The 14,165-nt window shown below is 41.6% G+C and overlaps 1 protein-coding gene across 8 annotated transcripts in view; it reads right to left on the bottom strand.

The window, feature by feature from the left end:
• Positions 1–362: 362 nt before the first annotated feature.
• The window catches only part of THRB (thyroid hormone receptor beta), a 170,519-nt gene continuing 156,716 nt past the window's right edge, over positions 363–14,165 (bottom strand). For all 8 annotated transcript variants that reach the window (XM_075493156.1, XM_075493160.1, XM_075493159.1 and 5 more), the window contains 3 exons: positions 12,328–12,474; positions 7,507–7,765; positions 363–6,024 (listed from right to left, as the gene is read on the bottom strand). In XM_075493156.1, the coding sequence (XP_075349271.1) occupies positions 5,783–6,024; positions 7,507–7,765; positions 12,328–12,474 (648 nt within the window). In that variant the 3' untranslated portion in view covers positions 363–5,782. The remainder of the gene's footprint in view (positions 6,025–7,506; positions 7,766–12,327; positions 12,475–14,165) is intronic.

Raw genomic sequence — 14,165 nt, forward strand, 5'->3', positions numbered from 1 at the left:
GCTCCTTTAACGCCATCCCTGTCCAGACTGGGAACGGAGAAGGAAAGAAAGGGCGTTCCCTTAAAAAATGTAATTGAGTGAGACATAAATCAAGAGTCAGTTCACTGGAGTGAATTAAGTTTGGCTGATGTGAACAGTGGGGAAGTGAAAACCTTCGGCTGGGTGCCCAAGGGAGGGGAGGAGAGGAGATAAGATATGAGGTAGGTGATGAAAGGGTTGCAGAAGGATAGAAATACGAACAGGTTAAAGTCGATATAACATCGTGCTCTGGGTCCTACTTCTCCCGTTCCAGCAGCTTGGCAGTGTGCGACAGAGCTGACGAAACAGCCTGCAACAAAGAGACGGAGACACCAGGACCACTTTTCAGTTATAAGCTTTTTCTTTTTTAGAATTCAAGCTTACACAGTTATCTATGCCCACTATATTCATAATTACATTTTAATATCTGCATACAAAAGCTATGTAAAAATTATTTTCTTCCCCCAAATATACAAATTTTCTCTTTAGATAGTTTAAAACATTTGTGATCACAGATTTTTTTTAATATATTTTAGGCTGAAAAAATATTACCAATCTAGCATAACTCTTAACACTGTTTGCAAAAAAATACATCATCCAAGGTACTTTGTTTTTTACTGTACGGTGTAACGTTTGCCTTACCCTCAGGGCACGAAACTGATATAAAAAAATAAACCAAATAAGCAAAACCCACAAACCTCATAGACAAAGTAAGACGGCCTCCCAACCAACTTCGTAAAAACAAATAAACAACCCAAACCACCCTTCTCTTCAAAAAAAATTATGAATGACTAATTTGATGTATTTATGAGCAAACTAAAACTGAAGAGTGCTAAGGAAGTATGAAAAGAGAAAAAGAAATTACAGTATGTCAGCTAGTTCATGCCCTGATACTATCTTTACCAACATTAAATGTGTAATTAAATAAAGTGTCTTTTAATGTTTTACATTGTGCTCAGTAATTTACATAAATTTAATCTACACCCGGGTGCTGATGTAGATTTACATTTGATTGTCTTGTGCATAAACAAGGTTAGCTTTTAAAGAAGGTAAACTGTGCAATGGACAGTCACAAACAACTTATTACCTGCACAATATTGCTTTTTGAAGGCGACATCAGTCAATGTGGATACACACAAATAATGCATACTCTTTGCATTTGCTAACAGCTATACAACACACTAAAACTTCGTGATAAGGCCAAACCTTTTTTTTTTGTTTTTAATTTTAAAGCAAAAATATACCATAGTAAAAAAATGTGCTCACACCGTTTTGAGTCTTTAAGTGGAAAATAAATCTCTATCACACTAGAATAAAATTCTCTCTATAAAATTTAAATACGGATCACTTCATTGCTATATCAAAAGGAAACGTCTGGCAATCATTTCCCGATGATCATAATAACAAGACACATTAAGAGGTCCTGTCGCCTCTTCCTTTGTGAAAAGATAAATGCTGAACACTTTCAATTGCTCTCACAGTGAGAGGAATACGTTCCTTGGTTGTGGATTTTGATTCTGTCAATGAAAAAGGTTTAGCCTTAGGAATGCTGGCTACATCTCAAAACCATAAGACTGATTTTTATAATTTATGATTCATGCAGCAAGAAGTCAATATGACACATACAGGTTAGAGTTCCATAGCATAAAAATACATCACTAGCAATGACATGCTCCGCTTGTGATCAACAGCCCTGTCTTGGCAGATTTCTGATATAAATGGTCTTTCTGGACAGTTTTTTCCGCTTTCTGAAGCCTGCCTCTGAAGAAGCAAGCAGTCTGCTCAAGGATGATTTTGGACCTTGGAGGTCTAACTCTAACTTCTACATTTTGGCAGAATGTAAACAAAAATCATTATCACGCACTATATATGTCATTATAAATATCATGACTTAACTGAGATTACACATGAAATGAATATCTAAACGCACGTGTTACTCAGGGCAAAACCATGAACAATCAGGTTTGACAGGAAGAATCTTCTATGTAAGACCCACACGTAGACCACAAAGCAAACATGAGAGTTAGGTGGCACCACCAGAAACGAGACTCTGGACTGCAATGGAAAGCGCACGTTTGTTATTTCACTCAGAAGGCCAGTTACTACAAAGGGTGCTGACTGCAGTACTGGTGTCTGCTACTCAGATGGTCAGTCCAGTGGCTCAATCCTACAATGGCTTGAGACCAGTGACATTTAAAAGCAAGTATGTCTTTGCAGAACTAAGGTCAGTATCCACTGGTAAGAGTCTGCAAGAGCATCCTCATGTGGTCTAGTTTTGCTGTCGTGATCACATAAATCAGGAGTCGTACTGAAGGGAGTCAATGAAGTCACACAAAGTAAGACTGGTAGGCAATCAGAGGCCATTAGATGTCAGTACATCAAATCTGTCAAACTAAGAGCTTGGTCTTAGTTTTCAATTCAGGAATACTACTAATCCCCCTCTGTTAATCAGTGCCAGACTCCAACTTAATCTAAAAAGCTAGAAAAGTATGTTGACATATGTCCTTTCTGCTTAGAGCACTGCCGAACCTGTCAAAGTTGGTTGCCTGATTTTAGGCACTTCAGTCCATCTGCAATCACCTAAGGAAGGAGGCCTGATTTTCTGAACCCTGATTAAGCACAACTCCAAACTGCATCAGCATCTTGGGAAGTCAGGCCATTAGCTTGGATGCCTAAATGCAGCTTACGTGCCTGAATTCAGACATCCACTTATGCAGGCTGTTTTAAAACTTTGGAACTTGCCATGGTAGACCTTGGGGGACAAGTTCCTGTGTGAGCAACGATCTTTACAGCAGCCAGTGTGCAAAGTGTTAATTCTCAGCACTGTCTCAAACTGCAGTTCTGCCCAGGGCGTTTCAAGTTCTTTCATCTCTTGCTGCTTCCCCAAGTCAATCCAGTAACTCACATTTTTTTCTAACCTCTGATCTTTATTTATTTTTTGATTAATGCAGTCCTGACAATCCCAAGTGTTCAAAAGCCAGTTATGAGGGCCCCAATAGTTATGAGCTAAGTCACTGTTGGGTAGTGACTTCCCACCTAAATAATTAACATTTAGGCTACTGATTTTCTTTATAGCCCAAAGGACAAGAATTGTTGACCTTAATGACAGACTGAACCTCTCAAGCAGCAGCACAACTCCAGGAACCGAAGCTTGGAAAAATACAAGAAGCAGCATGGACCTTGTAGTGAGATAATTGTGAATACTACTAGGAGAAACATGGTGTTTTTTTCTCCTGGGTCTCATGTGCAGCACAGTCAAAAGCTTGTATGCTAACTCAAGCTCACATTTAGCAAACAGGTGAGATACTTGCACTGGCTTCAGGAGGAACTCCATGCTCAGATCAGTGGCAGAACAGAACTCCAAAAGACATGCACATTTCTCTTTTCTTTGCAAGCCATTGTCAGTATAAATGCAAGTAATGCATCAGCTGGTTTTTTGCTTTCCCTATATGCTATCAGTTCCCTATCAAGCCACCCCTAAATCAGATATCTAGCAGTCTTTACTGACTACGGATGCTGCTCATCTGAGATTCTGCACGAGTACCTGTGAGTTCACCACATTGTCTGGCCTCTTGTTCCAAAAAGCTAGAAAGTTTCTAACTCCTTGTCCCCAAAACATAGTGCTCTACAAGGAATTTGGATAGTCTGATGCTGTTAACACATATGCTTCGAGATGGAGCAAACACAGCCCACAACAGAGGTTCTTCAACTTCAGCAAACATGTAAGAACAAATTTCCAATGCTCTGTCTTCCTTGCTACCTGCAAAAAAACCCTAAACGCCCCATTGTGTTTTATGTTCTCACAAAATTATGGGCACAAACCCCTAAGTGATAACATCAGTGCTCACAACTCATCATAGGTGCATATGGTATCAAAGAACAGGGAGAACAAGATTCCACATCCCTGAAAACATAGCCCATAGCACTCCAAATGCTTTATCAATGATGTAGGGAAAGACGGGTGGAAAGAATTTGACCCCCGACACACACATACTGTGTTCCACCTACAAGGTAAGTTTTCCTGAGTATCATGTTTTCATGAGGGGATAAACACGTAACATATGGGTTTAGATATGGGCCATGAGCTTTGAAAGTCAACACACCCACCCTAACAATGCCCACTGACTTGCCAGGCAAATATATCAATAAATAGCGAGAAAGAAACTGGTACAAATGAATGCACAACACGCAAGAACATGGGGTATGAGGAAGTGCAAAATACGTGAACTAAGTCTCTGGTTCCCAGGAAGAACAGAAGGATGCTTTTGATGTGTCATACAAATTCAGAGAATGGTTTAATATCAAGTTTATAAAACCCAGGGACAACAGGCCTGAATGGAGATGGATGACAGAGAGGAACCTCTACCTATAATGCCCTCATCACCGGCCTCCAAACATTCCAGGACTGTGAGTACTGGCTTGCAGATTTCGGCAGCAGGACATCCTGTCATTGCTCAGTTTGGTTCCTGCTAGTGCAGTTAGTGGAAATAAATTAAAGGAATCAAGAGAGAATCTAGCCAAATGAAAAACGTACGGACACCAAGGAGGGAGAACCTAGCTGATCAACACACATAAACACACACACGCACAGGAGAGGGTGAGAGAAGGAGAGAGAGAAGATAAAAATATGGAAATATGTTTAAGACATCTGCTGAAGATTTGTAATTATATATATATAAAATTATATATATACGTGCATATAAACTTTATATATATATATATATAAAACAAAAGATTACTGCCAAGCAACACTATTTGTATTACTGGAATAAAGCTGTACAGTCTTAAGTGTCATTAATAACACAGTTGGTTTCTGTCCCATCTGAAGGTCACCCCGTATGTTTCATTCTCCTTGTCCTCATTCTGTGAGCATTCATATCCCTGAATAACTCCGAGGAAAGCCTGCTATCCTGACAGAGAGCCTCCTCCCTCAGAGTGATGAATTTTCCACACACCTCAGAAAAAGCAGACCTCTCCACTCTCAGGAAAAGCACCTCAGAGGATTAAATTCCCCTCCTTACTCCAACAGACCTTCCAGTGAAGTTACCTGGAGTTCAAATGTAGTAAGAACTGAAGGATCTTACTTTCTTATACACATGGAAAAAAAATGAGTCAGTCCCTTCTAACACTCTGCATTATTTTAAGTACTTGATTTATGGGGCACAGTTAAACTGTATCTGCTGGAACAATCCTCAGATAATGATGGGATCACGATGATCACAAAGATCCTAGATCATAATGGTGATTGTTACGATAGAAACAACCATGAAGACTAGAAATTTCATCTCATGAATTGGTCACTTGTGCCCTGCAAAATGAGGTAATACTAGACAGAATTGCCAGGGTCAAATTAACAATAGCTGTTTTAACTTGGAGGCCAATTTATTTTCTGCCACTTCAATTTCTCTCCCATATTTTCCAAGCAATGATGTGTGTGAGCTGGTGACCACGCAAGTGCTGGTGAATGAGATTGGTCTGTTTGTATTTTCACTGTTAAGCTGTCAAAGCATTCACATCAAAGGACTGAAGAACAAATTGCAATAGTCACAAGTACCCGCATTAAAGGGATGTTTTCATCCATGTGTATACAACTGCCCCCCAGCAACCCCAAACGAAAACCCAAACAAAAACCCAACCCCGCCTCAAGAAACAGAAGAGAACGAAAGAAGAAGAAGAACAAACAGAGGTGAGAAGAGCCGGGCAACGGGATGAAATGACAGCCAGTAGTGCGACGGGGCGGGGGCGGAGAACCGCTCCAGTCTCTCTAATCCTCAAACACTTCCAGGAACAACGGAGGAAAGAGTTCTGTGGGGCACTCCACCTTCATGTGCAGGAAGCGGCTGGCATGGCAGGCTCCGATCATTCGCAGGTCTGTCACTTTCATCAGCAGTTTTGGCCAAAAGTGTGCAACATGGTGTTTTCTGTAATTAATGTAGTGTTCGAATGCCAGGAGGAAACCCTCTTGACATTTTTCTATCCTCTCGACGCAAACAAGGCCTGGGCGATCTGCAGATATAAAGAAGCAGAATTATCATTATTACTCATTTACCTTAATGAATTCCTGACCATAGATCAGGAAAAATAGGACAATTCTGTTGTTAGGAAAGAAAGGAAGAAGACCAAGGACATCTGGCTCTGCTACAAACAACTTCTTTGACCCTGGGGACCTCACTTACCAGTACTATCACTGTTAAAACAAGGAGAGAATCCTTTTCTTCATCCTTCGCCTGCTTTACCCATCTAGAGTATAGCTGTTTGGGAAGTGTTTCCTTACAGTGACTAGAGCAACAGATAGCTGTTGCTCAGCTAAGGCTTCTATTTATATCTTACTGTAAAACAACTAATAAAGAACAAAAAAAAAATCCTTGTCTGATATCTAAATTACAGTTCTTTCCCATCTGTTTCTCTACAGTCTGACCAACGCTTTGATCAAGCTTTGATCCACAGGTGAGCTGCAAAGGAAGCTGTTATGGAGCACCAAGGAACAACAAAGGCCAAAAGTTTGGCCGATTGTCTCAACGGGCACCCAGATGGGCACTGGAAAAGCTCCTTTCACAAGTCACTCTTCAGGAGACACTTCTGGGAAAGCAGGCCCTCTGAATTGCCTTCTGAAACCCCTACTCAAGTATCACTGTGTAGGGAACTAAAAAGAAATCAAAATGTTTTGATTGGGAAGGTCAAGTGCTCTGTTGTGATTAATGTGGAAACACTTCTGCCTCAGACACAGTTAATGCTTGTAAATCACTGTGTATTGTTCTTTAGTGCCCAATCTTCAAAGTGGTCTTAAAACAAAACCTTGCCAAATCTGCCACTGCCCAAGAATGGAATTTCCTCTTTGGGCTGGCACAGTCAGTGGAAGCATATTTGAAAACATACTCGATCTGAAAAGGGAAAAATCTCTTTGGAAATCATATGAAATGGTCTGTGTTGCTTCTGTATCACACCACCAAGAGACCAGTTGTAAATGGTCCCAGTGTGGGGAAACAGCACAGCTCTCACGCCCATTAGCAAGTGGTGGTGCTGTTAAGTAGGAAAACAAGAAAACAGGTCAAACTAAGCAGATGAGACCGATGGAAATGTGTATGAACTGTACTTCCCACCCAGTGCATGACAGTACCTAGGGGAAGAGGGAACTTACTGTAAGGACAACTGTTGCTAAATTATCAGGTTTTCATTCAAGGCAAACTGGCTCAGAGGCAGATCTGATTTCTTTCTGATAATCATCCCTGCCTCCTCCCTAAGTACTAAACTGAGCAAGGTGTGATACCAAAGCCACTTTTATGCCCATCTCTCTGAACACTGCATTTTTTTCCTAGTGCTCACCAAACTAGTTCCAAGCTGCACCGGGATTTTGAGAGAGAATTTCTCCCACATTACTCTAGTCAGCACTGCAAAACCTAACATATCCTATTTCTTTTAAAAAGAGGTTTCTGACAAAGACTAAAGAGTTTCAAAATGGTTGGGGTCCCAATATATTTCTGTTCTCACCTGATGACATGAGCAGAACAGCCTGAAGAAGGGCAACCTCGGTGTCATCCAGGTTAAATGAAGAAAGAGACATGCCCAGGTCAAAAATGGCATCAGACACTACGCCAAGACCCCCATTTTTCAGCTGGCCCCTTGTCACCGCCATCTCCCCATTTAGTGTTAAAGTCTCACTCTCGGGGTCATAGCGAACTGCTGCTCGGAGGGACATTATCTCCATACAGCAGCCTTTCAGAAGGATGATCTGATCTTCACATGGCAGCTGTAGAAATTATAAACAGTAAAGAAAAAGATGTGTTTTTCAAACTGAGTTGGTTTTACAACTACAATAAATCCATGAGCACGAAGTTGCCGTTCACACACCAGGACACTACCTCGCATAGTGCAGCTACCCTCCAAACACGCTGCTGACCGACTAGTTCCAGTGCACTGCAGAAACCTCCAAGACTTGCATTCCTGCTTCCAGAAATTGCCGGCAGGCTAATATCCCCACACCCCCTTAGGAAACCTAGTGATGACACAGCTGTAGGCAAGTGGTCCCGGGCAAGATACTCAAAGCAAACCAAGCTGGTTCAGATGCTGAGGTGAAGTGACCCAACTTGCAGAAGTGCTGCTCTCCATGGGACCGCTCAGTTTGTGGGAGCATTATAAAGTTAAGTCAAATAAACCTTAAGAATGTAGCTTTCTAATTTGCAGAACATTTCATGAAGTGTAAAGGGTGAAGCAGACCTGGCAAGTGCCAGGTTGGTAGTAACATACACCACGGGTTTTGTCTCCCATCAGGGGTGGATCTAACTGAGATGGCTGAAGTGGTCACTGTCCTCAGCTGTTTACCCTTCTCTCTTCTACTCCTGAGCTCCTTCAGCTTACAACTTAGCATAACAGAACAAACTATAATTGGGGCTGGTACAGACCTCAGCCATCCCAGTTAAACTCACTGCCAGCCATGCTTATTTCTTACCTGACCAGAGGAAAAGAAAGACATTTGGGAGGGTCCGTAAGAGTGGACTGCTTTTTAAATAAAAGGAACAAAATAAATTTTTGTATCTAGAAGAGATACCTCAATCAGTGGGGCATGTACTCCTAATTCTCACTGCCCATTTAAACAGAGAACTTATTAAGCTATAGTTAGCCTAGCAAGGCTGATTTCCCTAGACTCCTAGACAGAAAATCTATGGTATAGCTCCAACTTTTATGCTGGTGCATAAAGGACACATGGCTAGACTTGTCTTTTCCACAACATCAAAAAAGGTAAGCTGTCCGAATTGGTGGCGGTAAGTTCTGTATTTATGAAGTGTCACCAGGATGCTGACACATTAGGAGAACGGGTTCTGTAAAGCATGTCTTTGTTGTCATAAGTAATTCAATGATAGCAAAACCGACCAAGAATATTTTGAGACTGTCACTAAATGAACAGAAAAGGGTCACATATATGAAAAAGCAACTAATTTCTACTTGGATTGAAAGGAGGCAAAAATCCATCCATTTCTGATTCATATAAAGTTATTATATTTACCTGATTTGCAATTCAAAATGAAAAAAACCCTACCAACTGTCGGTTTATGTGGCAACTGTGTACTCGCACAGCAAATACACTGATTTGGTGTAAAGTGATGTAGAGTGGATGCCAGACAGTTACCTAACACAAGTGGAAAGCAGCTGCCGGTTAGAGAAGAGTTTTAAGTACAAAGCCAGCCCCAGTCAGAAAAAGGAGTTGAATCATGCAGCTATTTTTCCAGCAATGCCAACTTCAGGTGTAAAGTGTTTGATACACAAGAAAAATGACTCATCCTGTTCAGAGCAAATCACTTTCTCTGCGGATCACACTCAGCTCAGCAGCAGCATGGGGAAGGCTGCACAGGCACAGTGGCAGTCTCGCTACCCAATGACAATGCCACTGTTTGGCTGCTGAGACTGAAGTAGGGAAAGAAACAGAGTAAGAAATAAAAATAAAATTAAAAAAAAAAGAAAAAAAAAGGTAAGATGTGTGAGAGCAACCACGAAGAGATATCGGAATAGGTAACTGCAGAGAAAAAAGGGACATGAAGGAAAGGATGGGAGAAGGGAGAAGAGAAATGAAGAAAAAAAGACTAAGGAGAAGGAAGAATGGTGGAAGAGAAACAGACAGATAACAGTAGGGGAGATATTTCGTGATGCTTCAGCTGTTTTATTAGTGAGCCATTAAACCAATGAGAATTTCTCTTCCTACTTGAACCTTCTTAAAACTTCTTTATGCTAGTGGTGATCTGACTATGCCTGTCCTTCACCTGCTTTCCTAATTCCGAAGGATACACGGGACACCTATTTCATGGATGCCAAGCCTCAGGTCTCATCTGCCAGTAGCAGCAGTTACCAAAGACGGGGGCTTGAACGTCAGTTCTGCTCCCAACTACGCAGGTTTCAATGCTACCTACGCTCATCAGTTGAGCGTTGCTACCAGAGCACCTTCCAGGAGCGGGGTCAACAAATGCGACTGATTATCCCACATGTTGTGCTTCTCTCTCTGCAGGGAGAAAAAGCAAAAGGCAGGTGCTCACCTCTGCAGGACATACTGGCAGCCAGCACGTGTAATACAGCACCATGGAACTGAGCTGAGCTTAGCTACCTAGAAGGGTATTTACACAGCTTCACCCAATGTGGAACCACTGATGCTGGTGACACTTAAAGTCACATCAAACTGATTAAATGCTCCTCAATCTTCATCTTCTAAGCAGAAGGAAATGCAAGAAGAAAACAACAGCAGAAATGCTGAGAAGTAAACAAAGTTTTCCTTATACTTCGATTACTCTGGGATTAGATTCTTGCTTTGAGGCATGGGCCAATGAGTGCACACAAACTAAGCTGGGCACTCACAGTGCTTTGCTGGCTTGCGCATGTGTCCAAAGAAGGGAGAAAGAAGGAAAAGTAGCCATGAATATATAAGTGGCCATGGATGTTCCTTGCCATGCCCCTCCTTCATAGAGATTTATTACTCAGCTTGAGCCTCTGTGGAAATTAAGAACTGAGATAATGTTTAAATACTCTGCAGGTCCTATGGAAGAAAGGAGGGCTTTTTCTCATAAACAAATCCACAACACACACAGTGTTGCTTCTAAGAAAAATATATGGGTTAAAAACCATAACTGAAATAAAGTTAACAGGACAGTGCCCCTTCAAAAAGGAGCAAACATTTGTCATTTTCTTTATGCTACAGCAGGAGCTATATGACAACCTGGAGGACAGCTGTCCTATTCCTTTGTGTTCACAAGGAGCTGTCCCTCACTCTGCCATCGGCCCTTGCTGTATATGAGTGTCAGGTTTACACAGTGGCTCAGCTGTAAACAAAGCCTGTCCTAGCCGAGCTGCATAAGCTACAGAGGTCATGCCCAGCGACACCTTGACTTCTTCATCAATGCTTCCTGCTTGGCTCTGACACAAGTGGGCCCATGGTAGCCAGGAGGGGTAGGAGATGTCAGATGGGCACTGCAGCCTGTGTGTGACTGGCAAAGCTTTCTAAATTAAAAAGACTACCTTGGTATGTCACTGCAACTTCCCACCGACAAATGCCAAATCAGAGGAGACAGATTCCCTCAGACACTGAATGCTGCAGGGGCCTCTTGATCTACGGATACATTCCTTGTATTTTAAAATCTTCATGCTTGGCCACTATTTCATGCTTTCTTGGCTGATGGAGCCAATGCTGAGGTTAGCCAGGGAGAGCTATGTACAGTACGCCAACTATTGATATTTACCTCTTCTTGTTCTGTAGGTGCCAGAGGACATAAATAGCTCTCCTTGACTGACCTTAAAGAAAAGCTGCCAGCCACAGAAGAGTAAAATGCTATGGCTGCCTTAAACTTCCTTTCTGGCTGATGTTTACTTATTAGGAGGAAACTGTTCCTGAGTTAGGGAGCCCGATGAACTCATTGACAATGGTCACTCCCATTTTGAATGTCATTCACTTGGCGTTTCACCAGCAGAGTCAAGTGTTGCTCTGCAGCGTGGGCGAGCAGGCAGGCATCCTTCCATGGCTGGATTGGGGTTATTTCCATACTAAAACTCCCATGGTTGTGGATCCTAAGGGACTTACAAGATTTAAAATTATTAAAATTATTAAGATTATTAAGACTGAAACATTATTTCAGGCTGCAGTTCTGGTAACATTTTTTAAGTTAGGAAAAAAATATAATCAGCCATTGCATCTGGTCCTTTAATAAAAATGACACCTGGGTATAAATTAGATCAGCCTAGGGCCTCTGTATTCCTAATGTGCAACCAAGACTTTGAGTCTATTTACCATATATTTTACATGTGAGTATCTACCTGCAATGACAATCCATTACTTTTACACTCTGTTATGCACAACCTCCCCGTTCAGAAAAAGCATGCCTAGGGAATACAATGAGGCAAGTACCTTTCCTGGATAGGGATGCTTTCCTGAATTTGAAGGATTTGTTACTGCATAGATTCAACGCCCTAATACTATACCTGCCAAGGAGCCAGAAAGCAGAGAGGGAACTGCGTGCTGGAAGATCTGATTAAACGTATCAAAGATGCTTCTAGACAGTCTCTTTTTGCTCATTGGCTTTGTTCAAGGCCACCTCTAAAGACACATTTGAGTACCTAATGAACCATGATGACTTCTAGATGAACAAAATCAGGATTTCAGTAACCACAGGAAAATGAAAACTCATAAAAATCCAGATTATTCTAGTCCCATCTATTTTGAGTCTCTTAATTTTTCTGATTTTAAACATAGTGAATTTTTTAGTTCCATGCCAGGAGTATTTTGAATAGTTTTTAACAACAGGTGTATAAATGAGAAGTGCAAGGAAGTTTTCTTACCTCACAAAACATAGGCAACTTTTTGGCAAAATCCACCACTCTTGTAATCGCTGGTGTGATAATTTTTGTAAACTGGCTGAAGGCTTCTAAATCCACTTTCCCACCTTCTGGGGCATTAACTATTGGTGCCTGCCCAATATCTTCTGGCTAAGGATATAAATAAAGATATTTAAAGGAACATTCTATCTTAGAGCAAGTATTTCATACTCTTAAAAAGTGCTCCTTGGTGACGGAAGATATACTAAAATAAAAAGTAACACTATTCACTTTGTAAGTAATGCCCATTACGCCACAAAATGTGAATATGCTTATAAGGCATTTGTGAAAGAGGTGACTGCACAGAGGAATGGGTGACTGGCATGCTGCTACCCATCCTGTGTGGGCAGCTGCATTTTTGTGCACATGCAGTTTCTTCCTTGTGCCTGTATCTGAGTATTTTGTGGGTGTAGCTTATGCATTTTTGGCTTAAAAATATCGGCATTTTCTTGTTTCTTACAGGTGCTGAGAAGTCTCAAGCTTCTCTAAAAGCAAAGGGAGCTGAGGTGACTTGTTACCCCTCAGAAGATGCTGAGAGCTTTGCAGAATTGGGCTCTTTCACCTACTTGAAGTTCTGCAATCCTTCCCAGAACAGATTGCCTGGTACCACAGAGCTCCAGGCAACTGCCCAGGCCTGTTTCCAAAACTAGGCTAAAACAACTGATGACTAAGAATGGGCGAACACAAAGCTAGTCTGGATAAAGTGACTAGAATTTGAACTTGTCTGGGTAAAATTTTGGTTGAAAATCACCTTCTGCATGACTTCAGCCCAAGGCTTCTCCAAAAGAGAAAAAAAATACTATTTTGAGGATTTCAATAGGGATATACAATGAAATAGTTTCAAGCAGAATCTGCAATGAGTGTTTTTTTATTCCAACTGCACTTCAACTTGTTCACCTGATTTTATGACAGCTCGTCAATGTTACTGTGTATTTTAAAAACAGGCATATCAAAGCTGTTCTGCTTGCTAAGTGTGGCTTTCCGGTTGTAAAAGACCTGCCAACCACCATGCAGAGCTTCCATTTTAGAGTCATTAGAGAGTCAACTCCACATTAGAGAGTCAAAAACTGGATAAAACCCAGAGAAGGTGGCCTTTAAGACTGATGGACTTCATGACATTTCTATAAGGGCACTTAAACAGGGGAGGTGCTGAATGTGCTGTCTATAATAAAAACTTGTGCTCGGCAGTTTTTCAAAGCAACACATCATAAAAGATCCTTCCACAGCTCTGCCACCAATCTGAATCCAAATCTAACTTCTTTCAAGAAAAACCTCAGCAATGCATTACTAAAGCAAGCACCAATTGTAAAAGAACAATGAAGAGGACTGGGCTCAATTATCTGATGGTTCCTCCTAAAAAACTCAAATAATCCCAGTTCTAGGCTCCCTCCCTCCATGAATCTTGGGAAACTAAACCACATTGTCTGTGTGCTCATGATAAACAACCTTCATCACTTCCAAGCAAGAAGACCAAATGCTTAAAACCACGCATAACATTGTTAGGGAGAAAAAGAAAGAACACAGCATTTTCTTGGGAAAGGCAAAAGTCAGGATTGCTAGCTAAAGCTAACACACTCCAGAAGGGCATGCAACTGGAGAGCCATTGCCACCTAACTCACCTCAATAGGAAAAGAGGTCCAGACCTCAAAGGAGCTTCTGCTGTTGAAGAACCAGCCTCAGCTGCCTAAGGACCGACTCACAGCTCCTGGGGTGTGTGGTCAGCTCCTCTTGCTCTTCAACAGCTTCTGGCAGGGGCTTTCAAAGCCCTCCACCTGTGGTTGGCAGGCCATCCTGGACTTTCC

This window comes from Mycteria americana, chromosome 2, assembly GCF_035582795.1.
Source record: "Mycteria americana isolate JAX WOST 10 ecotype Jacksonville Zoo and Gardens chromosome 2, USCA_MyAme_1.0, whole genome shotgun sequence".
Lineage (NCBI taxonomy): Eukaryota > Metazoa > Chordata > Aves > Ciconiiformes > Ciconiidae > Mycteria > Mycteria americana.